The 24,502-nt window shown below is 40.8% G+C and overlaps 1 protein-coding gene across 3 annotated transcripts in view; it reads left to right on the top strand.

Annotated features, from left to right (window-relative positions):
- The first annotated feature begins 1,618 nt into the window (after nucleotides 1-1,618).
- The window catches only part of LOC119743088 (monocarboxylate transporter 9-like), a 26,197-nt gene continuing 3,313 nt past the window's right edge, over nucleotides 1,619-24,502 (top strand). Inside the window, exons 1-8 of one of the 3 annotated variants that reach the window (XM_038219437.1) lie at nucleotides 1,619-1,691; nucleotides 6,971-7,173; nucleotides 7,912-8,208; nucleotides 9,227-9,397; nucleotides 10,634-10,974; nucleotides 12,676-12,901; nucleotides 14,931-15,077; nucleotides 17,535-18,831. In XM_038219437.1, coding sequence (XP_038075365.1) covers nucleotides 7,017-7,173; nucleotides 7,912-8,208; nucleotides 9,227-9,397; nucleotides 10,634-10,974; nucleotides 12,676-12,901; nucleotides 14,931-15,077; nucleotides 17,535-17,692 — 1,497 coding nt within the window. In that variant the 5' untranslated portion in view covers nucleotides 1,619-1,691; nucleotides 6,971-7,016 and the 3' untranslated portion in view covers nucleotides 17,693-18,831. Of the gene's footprint in view, nucleotides 1,692-2,839; nucleotides 2,964-6,970; nucleotides 7,174-7,911; nucleotides 8,209-9,226; nucleotides 9,398-10,633; nucleotides 10,975-12,675; nucleotides 12,902-14,930; nucleotides 15,078-17,534; nucleotides 18,832-24,502 lie in introns of those variants that run through there. The other 2 variants (XM_038219436.1, XM_038219438.1) reach the window with 2 other exon arrangements.

Here is a 24,502-nt window from a genome sequence, read left to right as displayed (position 1 = left end):
CCCTTTTTGCCGGCTTCCATGCATTGGTCGATACCGAGACCCACGCAAGTCACGCCAGGTGACGCTAATTATGCTAATTAATATACCCACCGTTATTGCGCTGTGCCAGGCCGAAATTGGTCAACCGTAGCGCCTACGGCGCTATGAAAACCATGCAAGTGGGTTGGGTCGAAAAAATCCTCGTCGAGATTTTCCTTAGGAGATATTTTGAGCTGTAACACAAGCGTTAGCGCCAACAGATTAAGCTGAAATTCGGAATATACTTAGATGATATAAATGTTCAACTACTCGTGAAATAACAACTTTCGTAAATTCCTAGAAATTGATATAAATACATAGATTTGGGGACGTATTCGAACGATATCTTCCAGACTTGAAGGTCTGCTTTACCGTACCAGTAACCAGTACTGAGGTTTTGGCATCGATGACGGCGATTTTTTCACTGACATGAAGTTTAGAATTTCTTCTTCCTTTATAATTTAACATTTCAATCATACTGAACATATTTTCTGAGAAACACAACGTTCAAAAGGACATGTTTTGGGGGTTCACGAATTTCACTGCTCTGTTACAGCGTCAAAGTACGTAATCGGATAGGCTTTAACCAGCCAAGCTTCACCCTCGCAACCATAATGGCTGAATATTGTATGCATGGAAACTGCTTAATCACACTTAATATTATCCCCTTATAACTATTTCAAGATATATACTACAGCGTGTGTCAATAAAAACGCAGGATTAGAAACAAAAATATTAAGAATATTCGCGGCTTTGTCTAATTCCGGCAAGTTAAAGGGAATGTACATCATTGGCTTTTGCTGTTATTTTCAGAAATGAACAATTTGAGGGGTTAGTTTAACAGATCAAATATTGTTAAACTGACACGTTTGAAGTTTTGTGTTCGAAAATGCTGGAAAAACCCAAAAAACAGGCATGCAACTTTTCCTCGGATCAGCTGATTTCCTCTTTTTTTAATTCTCAAGTTTGCCATTGAAAATAGAAAAACGCTGTACAAAGTCTTGGAAAGATGTGAATTTCCTCTCTTTTTTTGTGACTTCCCAGCCGCATGCCTGAGAAAAACAAAAATGTTCAAGTAGTCTGGTTCCTTGACTCCAGTAAAGATAAAATGGATCAATTCATAGATGCCTGAAAATTGTAAGGTATATAAGGGAACCAGTCTAGCTGGCCTGCACCCGGATATCCCCGTTCATGAACATGTATGATGTAACCAATAGCAAACGAAATTTTGACTGAAAAAAAAGTTTAAGGTGGAGCAGTTGTTGAAAAATAGTTAGGTTTTTCCAACGGAGGTCGGCCGACCACCATAAGAAATGTATACAAAAATACCATTTTCTTGAAAATGACTTCACACCAGGTGCCACAATTTTACAGGATGCTTTAGACTTGTCATTTACCAACATCCTAGTAGTAAGGTGATTCGTAAAAACTTGGTAGTTTTATTTTTCGATGTTTGCAAATGTTGTATATTCCCTTTAAGCCACAATGGCCTTGACCCGGCGAAAGGCTAGTGTGGCTGCAGACTGCATGGACCGACGCCGACCTTGCTTGACACTTAATTGTTCAGCCTTTAGTTCAGTTGGGCAGCGCAACCGGTACGTCTGTACGTGCATTTGCCATTTGGACTGAGCTGAGCTGACTGCTTTATTTTGTGAGAACTGTCTAAAGCGGAGGTAAGCACAAGTTTCAGCTCTGGTTCAAAGCTGAGGATCGAGGAAATTTAGCGATCTCAATGTTGTGAGCCAATTTGAAGCCAACAATAAACAATTAAAATACTGACACTTCACTCGGGGCCTTTGCTAAATTGCTTTCATGGTCGGAATTTTCAGAAATGTGTAACCGGGGAGAGTGGGATTTATTAGTTTAAAATGTGGCACCCTCCTTACAACCGAGTGGTTCCACTAAAAATAATTTGGGTGGAGCGAAGTTTCTGTTTGTCTACGTCTCAATAATATCAAATGTTTTATTTACAGCACAAATATGAGACAATATACAAATTATTAGGTATTTACAAAAGAATTACAGTATATATATATGAACTTTGGGTATATCAAACGAAACTTTGTTGGGTCTATAAAAACGACAGTCAAAAAGGGAAAATAGGCTAATGAAGTCGCTCCAAGGATGGTATCTGAAATGCATAAAAACAATAAATGATTAATGAATTATGGGAATAACTTCCATATCAAAATACATTATTAACGATATTTAATTCAAAGAAGTTTGGGAAAAACTGGTTTCCTTATTTGTAAATCAAAACACTTTTTTATACATGCATCAGTAAAGGAACAAACTGTGGCATAAAATGATTGTTGCCCAAACAGAAGAATTATTTAAATGGCAATTAACAAAGCATACAAAAGACCAGAATGTTTCATAAATGATGGCATAAAAAGATTCAGGCATAAAAAAGGTTTTAGGCATAAAAAGTGAAATATCAGACAAGGGATTTACTCACCACTTGGGATGGTCTACGTTCATGCCTTCTCCGTGTCCGATGTCAAAATCGAAGTTCAGCAGTGAAAATAGATGAAAATATTTTACTGCTATAGGGAGCCTCTCTCAAAATTTGTAGATGTAAGTGGAGAGTGTAAGAGCTCGCAAAATGATGGTCTGAACGCAACAAGGTGTTGGATCGAAATCAAAGTTATTTCGCAGCAGGCCTTACAAGAAAACTAACCGAAACGCCCGGAATGCCAGCTATTTCTCTTAAACAAAGCGCGGTGGAATGCAAACCTCGCCTGCTCGCTACGCCCATTGCATTTTTGAGCAAAATTCTAGGCGGCGCGCGCTGTAAAAAAAGTTTAGTTGGCCGCGAGAGGGCGTTAGGCAAAAAGCATGATCGTAATGGCTGCTCACATTTGTGACTGAATCGACACAAACACGAAGTTAAGAAGTTATGATAATTGATATGAATGCTGGAGTAAGGAACCTGTCGGGTGAAAGTAAGTACTGAAACCCGACCTGGTTACAAATGGATGGATTTTGGGGTTTTATGGCAAATATTAATATTAAATGTTACACTGACTTGTTTGACGTTTTGGGTTCGTAATGAAAACCAAGAAAAACAATCATGTTCTTGCAGTCTGGTTCCTAGCCCCATAAATGTGGCCAATTTACTGGACTACCTCCGTAAATAAAGGCCACACTTCCACCATGTACAAAAACATGTCGAACTGTGTCAAATTTTGATTTTCAAATTTAGGCTTAGTTTGCAGTTTCATACTCACCCTCTTTATAGGCTAATCAGAAAGTGCTGCCTTTTTCAGATGTCTATTTTTCGTGAAATTTCCAGATTCGTTTGCACACGTTTGCGTATCAAAATTTCAACATGAATTTTTTTACGAAAATTAGACATCTGAAAAAGGCAGCACTTTCTGATTAGCCTATAAAGAGGGTGAGTATGCTTCTAAAGCAAAAATAAACTACAAACTAAGCCTAAATGTGAAAATCAAAATTTTACAAAGTTCGACACATGTTTTTGTACATGGTGGAAGTGTGGCCTTTATTTACAGAGGTAGTCCAGTAAATTGGCCACATTTATGGGGTTATCTGGTTCCCTGACCATCATGACCATGCTAACCCCACTTCACCTAGCTTGAGTAACTCCAGCTGACATGCTCCATATTCATTCACATTTGAATGAATATGGAGCATGTCAGCTGGAGTTACTCAAGCTAACTTCACCCAATGAGCAAATAGATGTCGGGAATTGTAAGGTCAGGGAATCAGTGTATATGGCCTGTATCTATTCACTTTGTGTACTTTTGATTGCAAAGAAGATGCAGACTAACTAAATATAAATTTATAGCAGTATTTGGAAAAAAAGCCAGTTCTTTTCCAATGCTGGTTGGCCGACCAGCGTTGGGAATTGATAAAAAAAAATACCAACCTCGTTTATGGAGGATGAAAAGAGGCTTTTCTGCTACCAATGGGCCTTTGATCTAGTGAAACTTAAGACTGGCCATTCTGTGAAGAGGGTCGGTGATACTATGCTTTAAAACAATCAGGGGACCTGTTCCCGAAATTTTGATTAAACCCTATCCAGCTCTCATTATTTGCTCAGTCATGTCAGTTTGTAGCAGAAAAGCAGATGGCCACTTTTCGGCCGCCTAAGTAAAATCTGCTTTTCCGTTATCCAAAAAGCAGAAAAGTGGAATTGCACAGTTGTCAAAAGGTTCAATCCACTTTTCTGCTCTTCTGAAAGGAGAAAAGCAGATGGCCGCTTTTCGGCCACCTAAGTAAAATCTACTTTTCAGGTGGCAGAAAAGTGGAAAAATGCATTCTCACAAAATGTTCAATCTGCTTTTCTACTTTTCTGATAGCAGAAAAGCAGATGGCCACTTTTCGTCCGCCTGAAAAAGGAGGGAAAGTAAAATGTGCTAAATCAGGAAAGTAGAAAATTCAAATTCTGCTTGCAGAAAAGCAGATGGCCACTTTTCGTCTTCCATACTCGTTTCCACGGGTATGATCTTGGGTGATCTTAACCCCTGAAATTGTGTACTTTAGATGTGCCAAACAGTGGCACATTTAATTGGACTGCAGTCGATGTATCTATCTAAGGCCAAAAAAAAAAATATTCGGTCTCTGGTCAGACCAAAATTCCGGAATTGACGGGGCTTCTTTTTTTTTTTCTTCAAGCTTGGATTGTACAGACAAGGTGGGGTACTATTTTGCTTTTCTGGTGTCCTCATGTACATTGGTGTCCTCCGTAATTTGCCTTGGTGCTTTCGATCATTTGCCTTGGTGCAATTTCCCATTGCTTGGTGCTCGTTGGTAAAAAAAAATTGAGGAGAGGCGGAAATAGAGGGCGCTGTTGGAGCTACCGCGGAACATTTTGGAAAAAAAAAAGATCGACGCGCATGATTAAAATCGACGGGCGCGCTGACCAGAGACCGACTTATTTTTTTTTTGGCCTAACGTAGTGTTTAAAATGTTTTTTTTTTGAAGAATCAATCCTTTCAAACATGATATTTCGACGTTGCGTTATTTAGCAAGGATTTATACTAACTGTACTGTACGTAATTCTGTCGTACCGGTACCTTTACAACGCAAGATACAGGTTTTGGGGGGCAAAAACAACGCTTCCATAATCCATATCGTACAGGCATCGTGTAGATTTGAAAAAAAAAATTGTACGTGATGTGACGTGCAGGAGATGAGGTGCGAGCAGATATAGGGCGTGCAGTCTTCAAAATACGCGCGCAGTGCGCTCTGAATAGCCGGTCAGCATCGTTTCCGTGGTCCTCGCAGCTGGCCGCCAAGGGGTTAGTGAAGGAACGCGCATGCGCCCACGGAGTCGAGGCTGCAAAAATACCTTATTTTCTTGAAAATGTCAGCACACCAGCACCCGATTTCATCAAACTCTTCGTAACTTACGATGCATCGAAATTTGTTAAAAGGTCAAACAAAATGGCGGTCGTGCGATGCAATTTTGAAGGAAAACAAGCTCTCAGTGGACTGTGTAGCTACTTTGAAATTTCAACTCTAATATTCCGGTCTAATTTATAATTATTCAATGAATTTTCCATTTACAACTTTACACACATCGCCTTGAAATTATAATCTCGTTAATGTAATTTTTATGGCATAAAACTGGCTTAGAAATTACTCTTCTTATTTTGCGATACACTAGACACGTCTTAACTTGCGACGTGTTTTAAGCCGTTGTCAAGGAACTTACGACGCGTTCAACACATCGCAACTTTCGTGAAATGGAAGATACGACACGTCGCGAGTTGCGACGTGTTACACGTCGTAACTCGAGTTGCGACGCGTCGCAGCGCTTCGTGAAATCGGGTGCAGGTGCCATGATTTTAAAGGATGTTTTAGACTGTCATTCACTATTACACTAACAGTCCAGTATATTTCAGGATAATTTGGTAGTTTTGTTTTTTGATGTTTGCAAATGTTTGTAGGCGCCTATATTCCCTTTAAGTATTACAAAGAGTTGTTTTTCCTGAAATCCTACTGCAATAGTAATATTGAGTGGCTCAGAGTGGAATGGGAGGAATATTATCGCAAGGTAAAATCTGGACTTCTCTATTTTACGAGGCGAAGCCAAGTGAACTGGAAAAGTCTAGATTTAACCGAGCGATAAGATTCTTCCCATTTCACAATTTAAAGCCACTCAATATTTGTTTTGTGTAACTGACAGATCCTTGTCATTTGATTTACAGTTAAAATGAACTTCTATTTCAATACAAAATTTGTGGGAAAAGTATTTCTCTCTTCCAAACCACCCTTTCATGAACTGTTTGAACCCAACTCTGTAGCTACTTGCTCTTGGGAACAATACGGGCCAAGCTCAACGCGCACACCAGCATGCATTTACTTCACCATGGAACAAGAATGATCCTAACTGTTCAATAGTAAATCCCATTCACCATGGGCAATTGGGAATTTTTGAGACCCGGCGTGAATGGGAGCAATAACCAATGTCACGTGAAGTGAGTTCCACCAATTAAATGACATTATAAGGATCTGTATTTACTATAATCATGCTAATTTAGGAAATGTGAGGCCTGCTAAATATTGCTAAATTTAGTTCCAATTTCCAGGTCTGACTGAGTGTGGCCTCCTTATTACGCAGCAAAACCGGGAGGAAGGGGGGCATCTCTCCCCCCCCCCCCCAACCCACCCCTCCCCCCCCCCCCCACACCCCCTACCCATATCATGAGCCACACAGCAATGTATATTTGTGTCCCTGTAAAAATCCTTCCGTCTTTCCAAACAAAACTTTCTCCAATCCAACAAATCATCTACAGAAAAAGTAGATTTTTCCTGCCATCGGTCGGACATTTGGAATTGTTTTCCTCAAGTTTTTTAAAGTTAGCACTGTGACTTCACCTTCCCCGCCCCCCCCCCCCCCCCATACGGTCCCAACGTTTGAAAGCCATGTTAGAAAATGTGAAGTTACCATCAACTTTCATACTTTTTATCCGAACAACAGAACAGACTCGTGGGCATCTGTGAGTGGTGAACACCCGTCAGCTCCAATGGGCTGCCTTCCCCAAGCCCGCTGCAGATGGTGGCGTTATGTCGTCCCGTTCCTGTTCTTTGTTAATTTCTTCCTGTGCCCGGGGCTTCTCTTCAACTACAGCATTCTGTTTGTGAGTCTGCAAGACGAATTCCAATCCGGTTCAACACTGACAGGTAACCGAGAAAAAAAATGATTGTGGGTCAAAATATCCCAATTGTATGTGGGTGATGCCATAAATTAGTCCGAGTATCACCAGTTATCCACGGATGAGCCAAGTCTCCTGTATAACGCCTGATGTTTACGAAAACGTAATGAGCGACATGTTTACAGATGATGAATTTCGTCAAAATATATCCGCATTTAACATCCTCAGTACGAACATGCTGTGTAGACTCTTACGCCCGCGTAACTATGTATGTAGTTGTTGGCTGTATTGTTACAAGCTACCGTAGGGGGCTATTTAGTCTTGAAGCCGGTCTTTATATCACATGTTAATACACCCCACGTGATCGAGTCTTGACCAAACGGAAGCTATCAACTCTCCAAGGTACGGTTTTTATTAACCCTAACTCCCCAGCCTAATTTACTAGGAACCATACCCATTCTGGCAAATTCCAACACCCACATGGGAAATTGTTCACACGCACTGTTGGACTTAGTTTCTGGAGGTATGCCAAACCCAATGCAAAAGACCATCAGTTTAGGGGTACTCTACCTATCCCAACAGATTTAAACAAAACCTGCTGTTGAACTTTGATGGGTTGAGTTCGGTTAGGGTTTAATGTGATATAGATTCATAACGGTGATTTTGCAATACTGTAACGATAGCAGTTGAAAATCACGTTGCGGAAGCCGTGAAAATAGCCACTACATTTGCAAAATTCGGTTCTTTGTATATTTTTTGTCCCCAGGATGGTTGGGATCTCTGTCCATTGCTTTGCTGTGTCTCCTCAGCCCAGTCAGCAATCTGCTCCACCCAAAGCTGAGCCGACGAGCGGTCGCCCTGGTTGGGATGACCGTCTATTGCGCAGGACTGTTCTTGACGTCGTTGGTGCCTGCCCTGGGCTACGCCTTTGTGACATATGGAGTCCTGACGGGAGTGGGCGGTAACCTCGTCGTCAGCGCATCGATAGGAATGACGCTGGACTGGTTTGTTACGGGAAACTATTCCCGGGCTGCCGCCATTGGTTTCACAGGATCGACGTGTGGTAAATGCAAATGACGTACTTATGGACCAATCAGAACAGGCTATTCACGGAGGCCTCCTTCAGTGGCGAAAGCATTGTGCGAGATATTGTGTGACGGTGTAGCGTGAATATCCGACTTTATAACACCTCACCCACAGATTCTGTGTCTTGATTGGCCGAGAGCGAGTCACATGTTACTTTCTAATTTTGCTATCTTTCTGTGCACGGCCAAAAGTACTATGCGCATAGCAACCAAAGTACTATACCATTAGCAACCAAAGTACTATTTCCACGGCGCGGTATTTGTGTGCAAATGCATGCTGGTGTGCGCGATGTGCGTAGCGCGTATTATTCCAAAGAGAGCGCGCCGCAGATTTGGGTTCAAACATTTCGTGAAGGGGTAGTTTTTAAGAGAGAAATACATTTTCCACCAATTTTGTATTGAAATTGAAGTTTATTTCAACTGTGTTCAGATTTAAATAATTTAAAATATTAAAATCAAGCAAAATCTGTGGGTGAAGTGTTATAAAACAAATATTGAATGCTTTATCTCGTGGTGAAGTAAAACTAGCCTCCCTCGATGATCCATGGACCATTCTATTTTCCCTCGGCTTCGCCTCGGGAAAATAGAATGGTCCATGGATCACCTCGGGAGGCTAGTTTTACTACACCACTCGAAGCATTCAATATTTGTATACCATGAAATATGGACTCATTGGTGGTATTGCGCATGCGAGAGTACGATAATATGCTATTTTTAGGATCATAATGTAAGAGTGACCTGTCACGTGCGAAGGATTAACCAAGGGCCTCTGTGAGTGTACAATGATAGCGTGCTCGGAATGGTCAATCACATCCGGTGGATGTGCATTCTTCTTTCTGATGGGACGGACACAATAGGAGGGCGCCATTTGCTTTGGGTAAATCTGGGAGCAAGTTTGATCAAGGACCATAGTTAACCAAGTAGAAAAAAATTGCCATGAGATGAGTGAGTGTTTCTTTACATAAGAAATTATTTTTTATTTATTTGTTGTTAAAGGCATGCTTAGCTTCAGCCCTTTGCTGACAGCTGCCATCACCCGTTATGGCTGGCGCGGGGCGCTGAGGCTATTTAGCGGTGGGATACTCGCGGTTGGCACACTGACTGGATTGCTCTTCGCTGAACCGCCCACTGCTGAGGCTGAGGGTCAGAACGACAGCGTCGTTAAAGGTAATGGACAACATTTGAACACAAGAGGGCGCTTTTTTACCTCTTTCGAGAGCTCCAGTAAAAATGTACACACATGGGTGAACATACTGGCTCAACTGCAAACAACGCGAAATACACGTGACTACATTCGTTCTGAATGTGCACAGCAAACCTGTCTTGGCGTGAGCGTCAGTGGTCTCCCCCAACTCTCCCTTTTTAATCGTTGAGGGGGTACTTGTGCACAGAGTCCCATAATGTGAATCGAATGATTTCAAGACTAGTAATTTATGGCAGATATCACTGCACTGACCAGTTGAACATTTTGTGTGAATATAGGTGCCAGAAAAAGACAAACAAAAATGGTGGGGTTTTGCAACATCAAAATTACAGTTGCTGCAACTTGTCTCGGGTGAGATTCAACGGTTACAGGCCATGCCTGAGTGCGTCGTTTTTGTCTTGGGAAAAAAATTCCTACCTGTACCTGTATCTGCACAAACGCACAAGGTTAATAGCTGTCTTGCCCCCTAAACAGATCTAGTAAGCTGTTTTTTCCAACATTTGCTTGGCCAAAACTATTGGAAAATGATACAAAATTTTACTTTTCCTAAAATGACAACATGTGCCAAATCTATGATTTCACATGATGATGCCGTTTACCGGTACTTCCAACCAAGTGAGCTTTGTCGTAACAGTTTGACAAAAAACATTTTTTGGGCGAACGTTGTCCTCTTCCTTTAAAGGGAATATACATCATTTGCTTTTGCTGTAATTTTCAGAAATGGATGGAATTGGAGGGTTGGAAATATATAGCAAATATAGTTACACTGACTTTTTTGAGGTTTTGGGTTCGAAAATGCTATAAAAACCAAGAAAAACAATCATTTTCCTGTAGTCTGGTTCCCTGACTCCATATAAGAAGAAACAGAGCAGTTTACATACATTGGGGAATTGTAAGGTCAGGGAACCAGTCTAGCTGGCTCGTACCCGTTCATAGGTTTGTAATCGATTGCAAACAAGTGCGATGGTCAATTGGGGCCAGTATTTGAAAAAAGCCAGTTTTTTCCAACGCTGATCGGCCGATCAGCGTTGGAAATTGATACAAAAATACCACTTTTCTTGAAAATGACAGTATACCAGGTGCCATGATTTTACAGGATGCTTTACACTGTCATTCACTAACAGTCCAGCAAGGTATTTCAAAATGATTTGGTAGTTTTATTTTTTGATGTTTGCAAATGTTGTATTTTCCCTTTAAAGACACCTCTCAAGACCACAAAAACAGCGCCGACACCGAAGTGGCGATGCAGCAGATACGCGCAGGTGGTATGGAAGAGAGTGGGTACAGTGAAGTACAGGGAACAGAGTCAACAGACCCTGACCCTCTGGACCTTCACGATGACGACAAAGACCAGGGTGAGGTTGATAAAACCGAGGCGACAGAAGCTGACGACACCTCTGCCCCACGGGAGGAACCCGTGTACGTGGACACTGCGATCAGCTATGGATATCTGGCCATGATGAAGGACCCAGAGCAATGGCTTTGGAGCATTGGGAACCTTCTGGCCTTTCTGGGCGTGACATTCTTCAATATCAATTTTGTAAGTGAACTTTTCATTCTTGTTATGCCAAATAACTCTGTAAACAATTGGTCGCAGTTCTTCGAATGAATGTCTTTTTTATCTGCAAATGTCTTTTTACAGCAGAGTAATCACAAGTTAAGGGACAATACATCCTGGAATGCGCCCAATTGGGCTGCTAAACACGTTTTAAATGAAATGATGTATGACTTCATGCTTGTTTAGCCGATGTGCAGTGATGTACATTATAATATAAAGTTTGTGTACAAAGTTCACAAAAAGTAATAATGAGCTAGTAGCAGTGTTGGAGTACTCGTACTCGAGTACAACTCGAGTACACACAAGTACTCGGCCCGTACTCGATATCACTACTCGAATTTTGGCACGGACTTGTTGGTTTGGACTCGGTACTTGACCCCAGTACTCGGGAGTACAAATCGAGTACATTTTAAAAAAATAGATTCTATATACAGTGTACATGTAGCTCATCCTGGAATGCAACGCGAGTGCGGCGGCGCGGTTGCAGTCTGTATTACGTCCATAGATATAGAATAAAATGACTAAATCGGCAGCGCGTGCATATGCCCCATTCACTGTGCGATAAATGTGCACCATTTTTGTGTTCTCTTGTGGTTGGCAAAAAATTAGCCTAACTTTATAGCCTTAAGTAGGACATAAAGTTCAAATTATAACAGTGCTCAACGGAAAATAACTTTCAAGCTTTCGGTGTGTAGACCTTCTTCAGGGGGCTATGGCTTAATCCCCTGAAGAAGGTGTACGCACCGAAAGCTTTGGGAGTTATTTTCCGGTGAGCACTTTTATAATTTTAACTCAGTATGTCATAATTATGCTCCATAGTGCTATGCAACATCTCCACTTTTCTCATTCATTATAGCTAAATATGTCCTCCAGAACGTGACCTAGCTCAATGCGCGCGAAGCTAGAAATGCGCACCGAGTATGTAAGCGCTGCGCATACACTTGCCGCTTTCCGTTTCGGTTACGATAATTTTATTTTCTGCAAACTTATAGGCCTAAACGTGTAAACCTTTACATTGTGCAGGCCATTTTTCTCAAGAGCAAATGGTTTTCAGTAAAAGCCTTTGCTGAATTTTTATTCATACAGATGGGAGTAAATGCTAAAAAAATTGGTAGTAATGCAAATGCCAGTTTTTATTCATACGAACTACCGTATGGTATTATTTGTACTTATTATGAACTTTGTTAATATTAATTTTTCGCGATTAACTTTAATAAATGCAGTAATTTTTGCACAAAATTATGTGCATTTATATTTTCCAGGTAGCCCCAACCCAGCCTTGAAATATGACAAGTAAATATTTGAAATCTGAAGCATTTACCCCTTTTATATTCATAAGAAACAAAGTAAACGCTTATAGTGTAGCAAAAGCTAAAAGGTAAAAAGTAATTATTTTCCTGTTTAAGCAAATGGGCAATTACACGGTTACCCACGTTACATTTTTGATGTACTTTTGAGTTTCCTTGGACTGTAATTACCTTACTCAAAAGGTTTAATAACTGTTATCCCCATGGTAGATAGAGTAGACCTAGGCCTACCTAAGCACCAAAGATGACATCCAGAAAAATGTGTTATGTATGATAAACAAGACGCCAAAAATCGGTTACTCACCTTACATTTTCGTAACGTGAGTAACCGATTTATTAATGTCTGTTTTGATTGTGTGATATTATTTGTGCGCAGGCTAGTTTCTTGGACGGTCTCCATTTCGATGACAACCAGATAGCCTCGTCCATTGTGATTTTTGCTAGCGGGGAACTCGGTGGCAAAGTCCTGATATCTGTGGTGGGCGACTGGCTGCCCTTCTCCTATCTGTATGTGCTCGCCGGATCAACCCTCTTATGCACCGTAACACTCGGCTTACTCTCTATCGCTAAGACATATACAGCAATAGCAGTCCTTGCTGTAGGTGAGTAACAAGACAAGGCAAGCCTAAAATTGTAGTCACGCAAACTGCTGTCTGACTGGATTGACCTGAAAATATACAAATCTAGAAAATTGATGCGGCCTGACATTGCAAACTTAACAAATTCTTCTTTAAAACCCTAACTCCCTAGGCCTTTTTGCTAGGATGTAGCCTCAATCCTGCAGAATCCTCCAATTGGACTCAAAATAGCATAAAGCCTGAATCCTGCAAAATCCTCCGGCTATGACTGTCAATAGGCTGAGGCAGAGGCAGTGACATCCTGGAGCTGTGCGGAGGATTTCAAGTATAATCAAGGGCTAAATTTATGCATGGCTGAGCATAAACAACACAAGGTCCGGCCTAAGACCTTGACACAGTGCGTACTCCAAAATCCGCCACGCACTTTTGCCATGTAACCTCAATCCTGCAAAATCCTCCAATTTGCAAAAAGGATTTTGGAGGATTCAGGGCGGTTAGGGTTAAAGGCCAAATGACGGAGGTTAGTTATGGGTGTCTGTCCAAACGATGACGACGTCTCCCCCAATGCAGAAAGGAAAATAAATTTAAAAAAATATAAATTACACACCTATGAACGGATACAAGCCAGCTAGACTTGTTCCCTGACATTACAATTCCTCGACGACTATAAATTGCTCCGTTTCATCACAAGTGGGGTCAGGGAATCAGACTACAGGAACAAGATTGTTTGTCTTGGTTTTCCAGCATCTACGAACACAACTCTTCAAATATGTCAGTGTAACGATATTTGCTGTAAAATACTAAGCCCCCAAATCCATCCATTTCAGAAAATTACAGCGAAAGCAAATGTTGTATATTCCCTTTTAAACAAGCTGTAACTGGAGGATAAACCCAGAGGTACCACGTAGGGTTAGTCTCGATAGTCCGAAGTCCCATTGGTCCGAAGTCCCATTGGTCCGAAGTCCCATTGGTCCGACGTCCCATTGGTCCGACGTCCCATTGGTCCGAAGTCCCATTGGTCCGAAGTCCCATTGGTCCGAAGTCCCATTGGTCTGACGTCCCATTGGTCTGAAGTCCCATTGGTCTGAAGTCCCATTGGTCTGAAGTCCCATTGGTCCGAAGTCCCATTGGTCCGAAGTCCCATTGGTCCGAAGTCCCATTGGTCCGACGTCCCATTGGTCTGACGTCCCATTGGTCTGACGTCCCATTGGTCCGAAGTCCCATTGGTCCGAAGTCCCATTGGTCCGAAGTCCCATTGGTCTGACGTCCCATTGGTCTGAAGTCCCATTGGTCTGAAGTCCCATTGGTCCGAAGTCCCATTGGTCCGACGTCCCATTGGTCTGACGTCCCATTGGTCTGAAGTCCCATTCGTCTGAAGTCCCATTCGTCCGAAGTCCCATTGGTCTGACGTCCCATTGGTCTGAAGTCCCATTCGTCTGAAGTCCCATTGGTCCGAAGTCCCATTGGTCTGACGTCCCATTGGTCTGAAGTCCCATTGGTCTGAAGTCCCATTGGTCCGACGAAACATAATACAATGTACTGTGTAGTTCCACTTGTTCAGGTTGACTGACCCTAACCCTAACCCTAATCCTATGGGGCGTCGGACCAATGGGACTTGGGACCAATGGGACTTGGGACCAATGGGACTTCAGACCAATGGGACTTCAGACCAATGGGACTTCAGACCAATGGGACTTCAGACCAATGGGACTTCGGACCAATGGGACATTTATACCGATGGAACATAGAGAAATGGGCCGTCAGACCAATGGGACTTCGGACCAATGGGATGTCGGACCAATGGACCGTCGGACCAATGGGACTTTGGACCAATGGGACTTCAGACCAATGGGGCTTCGGACCAATGGGACTTCGGACCAATGGGACTTCGGACCAATGGGACTTCGGACCAATGGGACTTCGGACTAAAGAGACGTCCCCCCCCCCCCCACGTATACCCACATAACATCTTTAAGTAAACCTTGAGTTAGCACATGAGTTAATTTTGCATTCTCCCCTAATTGCATGCTCTCGTTTCTTGATCTGTCATTAGTTTCAGGCTTCTTGCGTGCTGGTGTGTATAGTACGTCCCTGGTAGTCGCTACAGAATTGTTCCACAAGACCTACGGAACAAGCGGCAGCCTGACCCTGTTCATGTTTCCGGTGGGTGTTGGAACCCTTGCTAGTGGACTTCTATCAGGTAGGACACACACTTGTTCGAATCTCATTTTTCATTTGAGTTTTGTGGTGGACCGATGTGAGCGCCACTGTGTGTAAAGAGACTTTCTGCGCCAGTAGTGATTAATAATAAGCTCACTTCAAAACTGGTTCCCATCGCCTCCTGTGGTAGACAAGTTGAAAACAAAACAAGGCAGGCCTCTCTTCCCAGAGCACACATAATTCTTTTCATTCGATTCAGAGTTGCATGTGGCCTACACAGTGGGCCAGATTTAGTCCGTTCATTGGCGTTACGGGGTAATCCTATTACAAACTTTGAGCCCAGTTGAGACTTAGCAAGTGTCATTTACAAGTGGCAGTGAGCCAATGAGGTGTAAAGAGGTCTGTAGGCTAGCCTTGGTCAAGGCTCTCGTCGTTATAATCGCAGTAATCAATCGGCGGCATATCCTCGCGCGCTATATGCAGTGCATGTAAAAATTACAGCGCGAACAGCGACCTCATGCGGCCACTATTTTATGCAAATCAGTTGGACCCGATCGAAAGCCTTGGATCGATCGTCCATATGAGGTTTTGGGGGTGGTGCTCATTATGCTAATAGCCTAAGCTGACCATAAATGTCGTTTTCTTATTGGTTGATAGTTGCGTGGAAACTTGCATAGCGGTGCCAACGTGGCACTGTACATAATGCATACACAAACATGACAAACGTTGTGTGGCTCTGCACACAGCACCAATGCACAAAAAATGTGGTTTCTGTAACGTTCGCAAAAGGCGAATAGCTGCAAATAATTTGATGACGTCAGGATTTACCAAGGCGTGATTGGACACTCCACATATTGGCCCCGCCTACACATTATCTGTATTCGCATACGAGGTCGTGCACTAGAAATCCAGCGCAAAACAAAGAAAAACATAAGCTTTCGCCGACGACTGAACCAAGGCTCTCGATCAGGTCCAACTCAGAGATGAAACTTTTCTGATTTTAATCGGAAATCCGACTTTTTGGATTTCCCAACGAAATTTCTGATTTTTTTACAGTGTGTTCCACAAAATTTGATTTTGTAACGATTTTTTCACAAAATGTCATTTTATTTCAATCATAATTTCAAAGAAATGTCGATGAAAAGTCGATGGAAATGGCACGTTATAATCATCGCGAACGTAGTTTTAATCTCTTTCGCCTAAAGCTAAAGCCCCCCCCCCCCAAAAAAAAACAATATTCCATAAAAAAAAAAAATTACACTAGCAAAATGTAAGAATGTGACATACATGCGAATGGTCTCCCCTAGATAAATAGTTGTGAGAAGGGTGCATTTGTACACTTTTAGTTAATATAGTGTGCCTGATTGTAGAATTTTATCAGCGCTCCCCATTGAATATGGCACAAGCCCCCCCCCCCCCCCCCCCCCCCCCCAATTGATTTTCGGAAGCCCACGTGTCCGGAGAAAATAACGGGTCTACATTTCAGCACGCCTACCGGGTACATGAACACAATTTCTTGATCCACCCTGCTAACCCCCCAAATATATTGGCTTTAGAACCGCGCCTGCTACACATACCTTTTAGTTTCAATATTAAATGCCGAAATAGCGCACAAATCTATATTCTTAATCCCCTTTTTGAAAAAAAAATACTTAAGTCCTCCGCCCCCCCCCAAGAAATTTGGCTCTGGATCTGACCTTGATGACACTATACATGATTGTAGCAGTAAGCTACCCATAATTCCTTGCAAAGCTTGCATTTCCTCCACAAGATTTCTTAAATGGAAATATTGTTGATGTCTCATAACGTGGCGCACTTTGATTTTTCGCCTCTAGCGCCTGCCTAGAGCAAAAATTTCGCATTCCTGTCATATATTGTGAGTTTATCTACCCCTTACAAAGGTAGCAGGGAAATTTACTTTGGCTTGATTTTCCGATTTTATTTCAAAGTGAACCCTTTGAAAATGCGCCCAGAAATAATAAAACAATTTTCTGACAAATTTCAAGTTGGGTATGTGAGTGGAGATTATAATGGTTTATCAGAATTTTTCAACTTGAAAGAAATTCTTAAATGTTAACTTGAGATTTTCAGAGATTCGTCAAGTGCGCCACGTTATGGAACAATCAGCTGATTTTTTGCCCAATTTCCGAACGCCACTGTTTTTGAATGTCGGGCTAAATTTGATGACACTGGAATTGTTGGCAAAGGTTCAACAGTGAGCATTATTAAGGTAAAAGTTCCAGTATGTATTACTGAATGAATTTGAAGTTCGTCAAGAAAGAAGTTTGGCAACACTATATGAGGAAAGTCAGGGGAAACATCAAAGTGTGCCACGTTTAAGGAGCACGACAAAATTTCTGCGCAGTTGAGTGATAGCACAAATCCTGCACAGATCACACCGATTGAGCAAATGTACAATTGAGATGTGTTTGGTAGTGTTATCGCGTCTCTGAGTTGACAAGTCTTTTTCCCTCTTGCGTTTTTCTCCTGTTGCCAGGCATCTTGTACGACATATCGGGTGATTACGTCCTCAGTCTGATCGTCATTGCCGCCATCTTTCTCTGCGGCTCGACCGCCTTGTTGGCCATTCCACTACGCAGAAGGATTCGATCACGTGGTCTGTGTACGCACGAAACACATTCCATCCAAGGATAAAATCGTCGTGTGACAAGGAAAAGGACGTTAGCAGGCCAGGCACACAAAAAGCACTTTTGGAGATAATCGAGTTGAAAGTTTTTGTGCTGCCATTTCTTGATTAAAAATCACATAAGGTTGAAATTTTGACTGATGACATTCGTTAATAATTACAATAATATTGTAAATTTTTATGTCAAAAAATTACTTAAGTTATTTCAATTTTCATGCTAACGTCCTTTTACCGTGAACTTCCCAAGCCTTAAACGTACGTTTTTAAAGCAGCATGTTAAATCCTTACGTCCTTTTGCCGGGAACAAAATTGGCTTTGCGTACCCACTTGAGTGGGAAGTTAGCTCGCTTCGAACATTTTTTGTTACATTAGTATTACACGTTAACGTCCTTTTGCCGGGCACAAATAATGAAAACTGCCCTCCGTCTTTTGTTTACTGTTAATTACTACAGAATACGTAGCCCCTTGAAACAGTATGTTTATCAAATGAAAAATATTTCCAAGCTCTATCGATTATCCGAAAAATCTGACTTTGACCTTTTGACCCATTTTTTGCCCTTACGACCTTCTTCCAGGCACCCGACGAAATATACTCTCAAGGTCTAGCAAATTTCAGCAGATATGTGTCCTAATGTAATTCTGGAAAAAGAAAAATTTCCTTTGGGGATAATTTTGTTTGCAGGATGAAGCTTCAAATATTGAGAAATAAATAAAAGTCTATTAAAAATGCTTCGGACTGCAGTGACCTCAAATCTGGCATATGACCCAACCATACGAAGCGATTTCTAATTAGTCACAAAGCTACATTTGAGATACAGGCCTTTGTAAAAATGTCACACATTTTTTATCCACATATTGTCCAACTTCAATGGAATGTCGAAGTGTGTGATATTATTACATTGAAGAGCCAAGTTTACTCTTCTAAGTGTGGCCTACATGTTGAAATGAATAAGTGAACAAAAATGTCCTTAAACTCAGGTTTTGAGCTAAGCACCAGTGTGTTGTACATTTTGTATACAAATAAATCGTGACTATTTATTTTGACAAAATATTATATATACAGGTAGTATAGAATAATTTCAGGGTGTTTTTTTCCTAGGGTGTGTGTGCAAATTGAAATAAATGACTGAAAAAGCATTAAACAATACTGTGTTTTTGTCAATCTGGTCTTGCAGCTTATTGCAATAAATCTCGATTTTTGACTTGTCAATGTCATCTCGTAAGGATAAGCCCTTGTTAGCAAAATCTTGCATTCTGGGGAAAAAAAGAGGGAGGCTTTCATTTCCTTTACATTTTTCCTGTGTGGTCATAATGGACCTAGGGAGAGGGTTTACCCACCCCCGGTAATTTTTCAGTCGACATTTTTCAGTCGGTATAACGAACCATCAAGATATCCCTTGCTTTGCTTCACTCTCCAAAACACTTAAATGTTTGCAAATTTTGTTTGTGAAGTCAATGGCCTGTGTTAGGGTTAATCTTGTCAGGAGATTCCCATTTTAATGTGATTCGTCACATGAATAGCGCCACGTAGTGTCAGATGTCTAGTGATGTCGCAATGAAGATCACCTTCATATTAATGATGTCTAGCCAAATCCCCCTCTGCACGCCATTTCAACCCCAAAATGTAAAACTGATGATCGTTTTACCCCCCAAAAAGTTGGTTGCACTGGTCAAAAATTGCCTCAGATCGGACCACAGAGCGTCTAGTAGTGAGGTACCTTAGTGAAAAAATTGTGACACAGTGGACAAAAGCACAATTTTTTCACCAAAGCATCTCCATGGTATACCTTTTCGAAAAAAAGACGGACGCAAAAAATTGGATGATGGGAAGGGCATATCTAATTATTACATGAAAAAAATATAAATTGATAATAATCTTCAGAACTACAAGCATTACAACAACAAATGTGGTATCAAATTAAAGGGGACAGCAAGCTCTTTCATTTGAGTGGTATGTCATGGGGATGGAATATAGTTAAGGGTGATTTTGTGGGTCAAAAAAAACCTTTTTTGGTCAAAAGACATGTTTTTTAGGCTAAAATCATGGATTTTGGGTAGTCACATTGACACTTTGTTTAAACATGCAAACAGTAAGTGGTATTGTGAGATGTTGTTTTTAAGTTTGAGAGAAAAGTTCAAATTCTATGCCAAAAGAGTTTTTGTAATTGATTATTAGTATCATAAATATGTTTAAACTTGTTCCAAAGATAAGCGGAAAAGTGAGGCATCTTATAGCGAGCTACATTAGTAACAAAAATGCTAAGGATCGTTACATGGTATTTAAAAGCACCATTTTTTTCACCAAAGCTTTGCCAATGTGTTACGATCAAAAATAGGGTAGGATGCCAAAAATCAGATGACAGGAAGGGTACTTTATGACGTAATAATGACATCACAATATACTACCGAGCTCGTACAGTAATTAATTGTAGAAAATAAGGTCGTGAAGCGTTGTGATGAGATTCCAAGTAATTAATTTGACATTTTGAGGGTCGGGGAATTGAAGAGTGATATAATCAGTGACATTTAAGTAACAATAAGCTGATTTGCTGTTGCAGTGACGTCACTATTTTCAAATTTTCATGAAAAATCTAAGCATTTTTGATTATGGACAAAAGTGCTACAATGACGGTATTTGTCACGCAGAAAATAAATTGTGTGAAATTGTGCGGCTCCTTGAATTTGGTCTTTACCACATCCATTTGTTTTGACCATTTACTATAGCTGGAAGACGTAACATTCTTATATGTGTTGTATATAATGGGTAATGAGGTATGGGTTAGGAGCCAGACAGAAAGGAACGTGGTAACCTGAAATAGATTAACAGATTGGCCGGAAATGGTGATGGTACGTCTTTTAACAATGTATTACAAACGGGGGCCGCTCGATAGTCCGAAGGTCCAATAGTCCGAAGGTTCTTTAGTCCGAAGGTTCGATAGTTCAAATGCACAAAATTTCCATGATAAGGGGGGTTCGTTAGTCTGAAAATGAAATAAGGTTCGTTAATCCGAACATTTGATGCGATAGTCCGAAGGTTCATTAATCCGAAGGTTCATCAGTCTGAAGGTTTATTTATCCGAAGGTTCGATAGTCCGAATTTAGAATAAGGTTAATCATTCCGAAGGTTCAATAGTCGGAAACGAAAATAACAAGCCCGCGGGAACGGGGGGGTGCTGTGGGTGCTGCAGCACCCCCAACTTTTTGGATTGGGGTGCTGAAATATGCTTCAGCACCCCCTACTCCCGGGCAAAAATGTGTTCCAGCCAGCAGTTTTCTACGACGTTGAAATTGCGCCACTGCGCTATACATTATGCTTGCTCTAAAAATATCTCCTTCGTTTTGTTCGTTTCTAGTTTTGCCGCGGCTAAGCGCGGCGCTTAGAACGTCTAGCACAAAGTAATACTGTAAAATATCAGGAGGAGGTATTTTCTAAATTTTCAGGCAGTGCAGAATCGATATTTCTCTCAATGTATCTAAAATCATGACATGTCTATGATATATTTCCGCCATGATGGAAGCTTTGACCCGAAAAAAATAACCTCGGCCATGACAATGGTGGCAAAGTTGATTATGCTTGCCACGATTTTTTTCTTTCGATCTTTCAATAGGGGCAAAGTTCATACCTTTCCCCTGAAGGTTTTTCTTTTCATTTAAAAGTTTCATTGACGTTGCTAGCATTCTGTACTCAACATTAACAAATATCAAAGTTCACACACATCCCAACCTAATAGGAGTGGGACGGGCTTCCATTGAAACTAGTTCCAGTGTAGTTTCGTTTTAATAAAAAAGCTATTCATGTGTTACCCTTTGCAAGTTTTTTCTCATAAAAACTCAGTAGACCGATAAATCCTTGCCTAGCCCCAAATTTGCCACCTACCGATCATAAACATAAAGATGCATTTGGTCTGTTAGTCTTTTATATTTGCCATTCCCTGTAACAAACAAATAACACTGCAACTATATCAAGAGCTACATCGTTTAGGCCTATGTGAGTATTTTTATGAACAGAAATTCACCCGCTTCCAGTGGAACAATTCACCCGCTTCCAGTGGAACCATTTTGTTTTAACTTGAACCAAAAAACACCCTTTCGGGTTTTATAAGTGTAAGTATATACTTCAGTATATTTCATCACAGTGCATCCAGAATCCAACATTTTCAGGGGCCTTAAAGCAGGCCCCTTGCCCTGTGGCCCGACGCTGTAAGGGCTCGGAAAATAAAACAAAACATACAGGACGGAATTTACTAAATGTAAGAAAGCAGCCTAGCAACAATAATATTTACATGCGATGTCATGCATAATGATACAATTCTTTGTCCAGAATTAAATGGAACAAAGAATGGAGATAAAAATACAGGGTTTTCGACTTTTCAGTACAGTAGAAACGTTATAAGAGCAACAGTATATTCTAAACAAAAAAGTGAAATAAATTGTCTTAATAATCTCAAAAAAACGTTTGCTAAAAAAGTCATATGAAAGTGGCCAGAATTCGCCTCATATTGCACCACAGAGCATCCATATTCCAAAACTTTTAGGGGCCATGCCACGCCGTAAGGGCTTTGCGCTCCACGTTCGCATTAATTTTGTCCGTCCTTTAGAAATTCCAGCACCCCCTGGCAAAAGTTTGTTCCAGCGGGCTTGAAAATAAGGTTCAATAGTCCGAAGGTTCGATAGTCCGAATTGACAATAAGGTTCGATAGTCCGAAAGACTCTATGATGGTCCGATGGTCCGAATCGACAGTAAGGTCCGATAGTCCGAATCGACAATAAGGTCTGATAGTCCGAATCAACAGTAAGGTCCGATAGTCCGAAGAGTCATACTGACGAACCGTATTGCCCATTCAGACAATCGAACCTTATTCTCAATTCGGACTATCGAACCTTTTTCTCAATTCGGACTATCGAACCCTATCATCTATTCGGACTATCGAACCTTCGGATTAATTAACCGTATTCTATTTTCGGACTAATGGGACCTTCGGACTATCGAACCTTCGGATTATCGAACCTTCGGACTATTGAACCTACGGACTAACGAACCTTTGGACTAATGACCCTTCGGACTAGAGAACCTTCGTACTATCGGGCTGTAACCATTACAAACACAATACCAGTGCAGCAAGTCATGTCCTGCAGTTTGTAAAGGTTTTTAGTTTGGGACGTGAAAAAGACAAACAATTATCCATGATGCACAAGCACAAGTGTGTTTCTCGATTAAATGCACCATCCTTGTCGTTGATGGACCGTCTATCCTATTGAAGTATCCATCAGACATCATCTTCTGTGTGACACGAGCAGAGCATCTCTGAAGGTCCACTGTGTGAGTAGTTTATCCTTTCTTGTTTCCACAAAGCTGGATTGCGACTGAGATCGTGCAAATAAATAATCTTTAAAAAAGCTTCATCTGTAGTCTTGTTTATTAATTATTAGAGATTTTGGTAAAAATGAACAGAAGTCTTTGTAGAAATTGTAGATATAATTCATCTTGCGTAAAATATACCTTTGCAAGTTTACAAACTTCCACAAAACGTATTATTTTGCAACATTGGAACGTATAATTGGTTTGAACATTCTACCTTTTTATTGCTTATGTGAACTGTTACTATCGTATTTCCAGGACAGTCATCATGGATTGGACTGCTTGGATTATCTGCATGCAAACTACACCAGAAAAACTACGTTGTCCACAAAAAGGCTTAAATTGTAACGCCGGAGAAGTATATGCTCAATTCCTGGCTAATGTTGAAGGGTTTAGGGCAATAAATGCATTGCCAGTTGATGTAGAATACGGAGCCTAAGGGACAGTGGAAACGTTTGTGGAAAATAATGCCTCGTGGCATCAGTCCTGAGGTAACATTGATGAGATAATCATGACGTAAGACATTGCATTTTAACGAATCATTGATCACAACAGGGGATAGGAGCGAGGGTCAAATGTACATGTACATACATGTTTAATTTAATACATTAAATTAGAAAACATCCCTCATTTTATCAAACTATTTGTATTTAAATCTTTTAAAGAACTAAGAACAAAATTGGCAACTGCACTGATTTCCTTGATCTCAGAAACGTATATTAAATGTAAAAAAACAATCCATGGCTTATATTCCTAACTAATATCTCAATTTTAATGTATAAGTGTGTAATAATTAGCCGATGACGTCATAATGATGTAATAAATGGCCCTTCCCATCATCCAATTTTTGTATCCTACCTTGTTTTCGAAAAGGTAAACAATGGAGATGCTTTGGTGTGAAAATGGTGCTTTTGTCCACCCGTGTCACGATTTTCTCACTAAGGTACCTCACTTTTCCGCTTATCTTTGGAACAAGTTTAAACATTTAAGATACTAATAATCAATTACAAAAACTCTTTTGGCATAGAATTTGAGCCTTTCTCTCTGACTTAAAAACTCTTTTTGGTCTTTTTTGACCAAAAAGGTTTTTTTGACCCACAAAATCACCCTCAACTATATTCCATCCCAATGACATACCACTCAAATGAAAGATCTTGTTGTCCCCTTTAATTTGATACCAAATTTGATGTTGAGAAGCTTGCAGTTCTGAAGATTATTATTAATTTATATTTTTTTCATGTAATAATTAGCTGATGACGTCATAATGACGTCATACATGCCCTTTCCATCATCCAATTTTTTGCGTCCGTCTTTTTTTCAAAAAGGTATACCATGGAGATGCTTTGGTGAAAAAATGGTGCTAATTTTGTCCACTGTGTAACGATCCTTAGCATTTTTGTTACTAATGTACTCACTATAGCATTTGTTCGGATCAAAGTACATTCCCTCTTCCACTTTT

The sequence above is a fragment of the Patiria miniata genome, unplaced genomic scaffold (assembly GCF_015706575.1).
Source record: "Patiria miniata isolate m_02_andy unplaced genomic scaffold, ASM1570657v1 HiC_scaffold_6, whole genome shotgun sequence".
NCBI classification, from domain to species: domain Eukaryota; kingdom Metazoa; phylum Echinodermata; class Asteroidea; order Valvatida; family Asterinidae; genus Patiria; species Patiria miniata.
The sequence above is the reverse complement of the archived record's forward strand: the minus strand, read 5'-3'. Positions and strand labels throughout refer to the sequence as shown.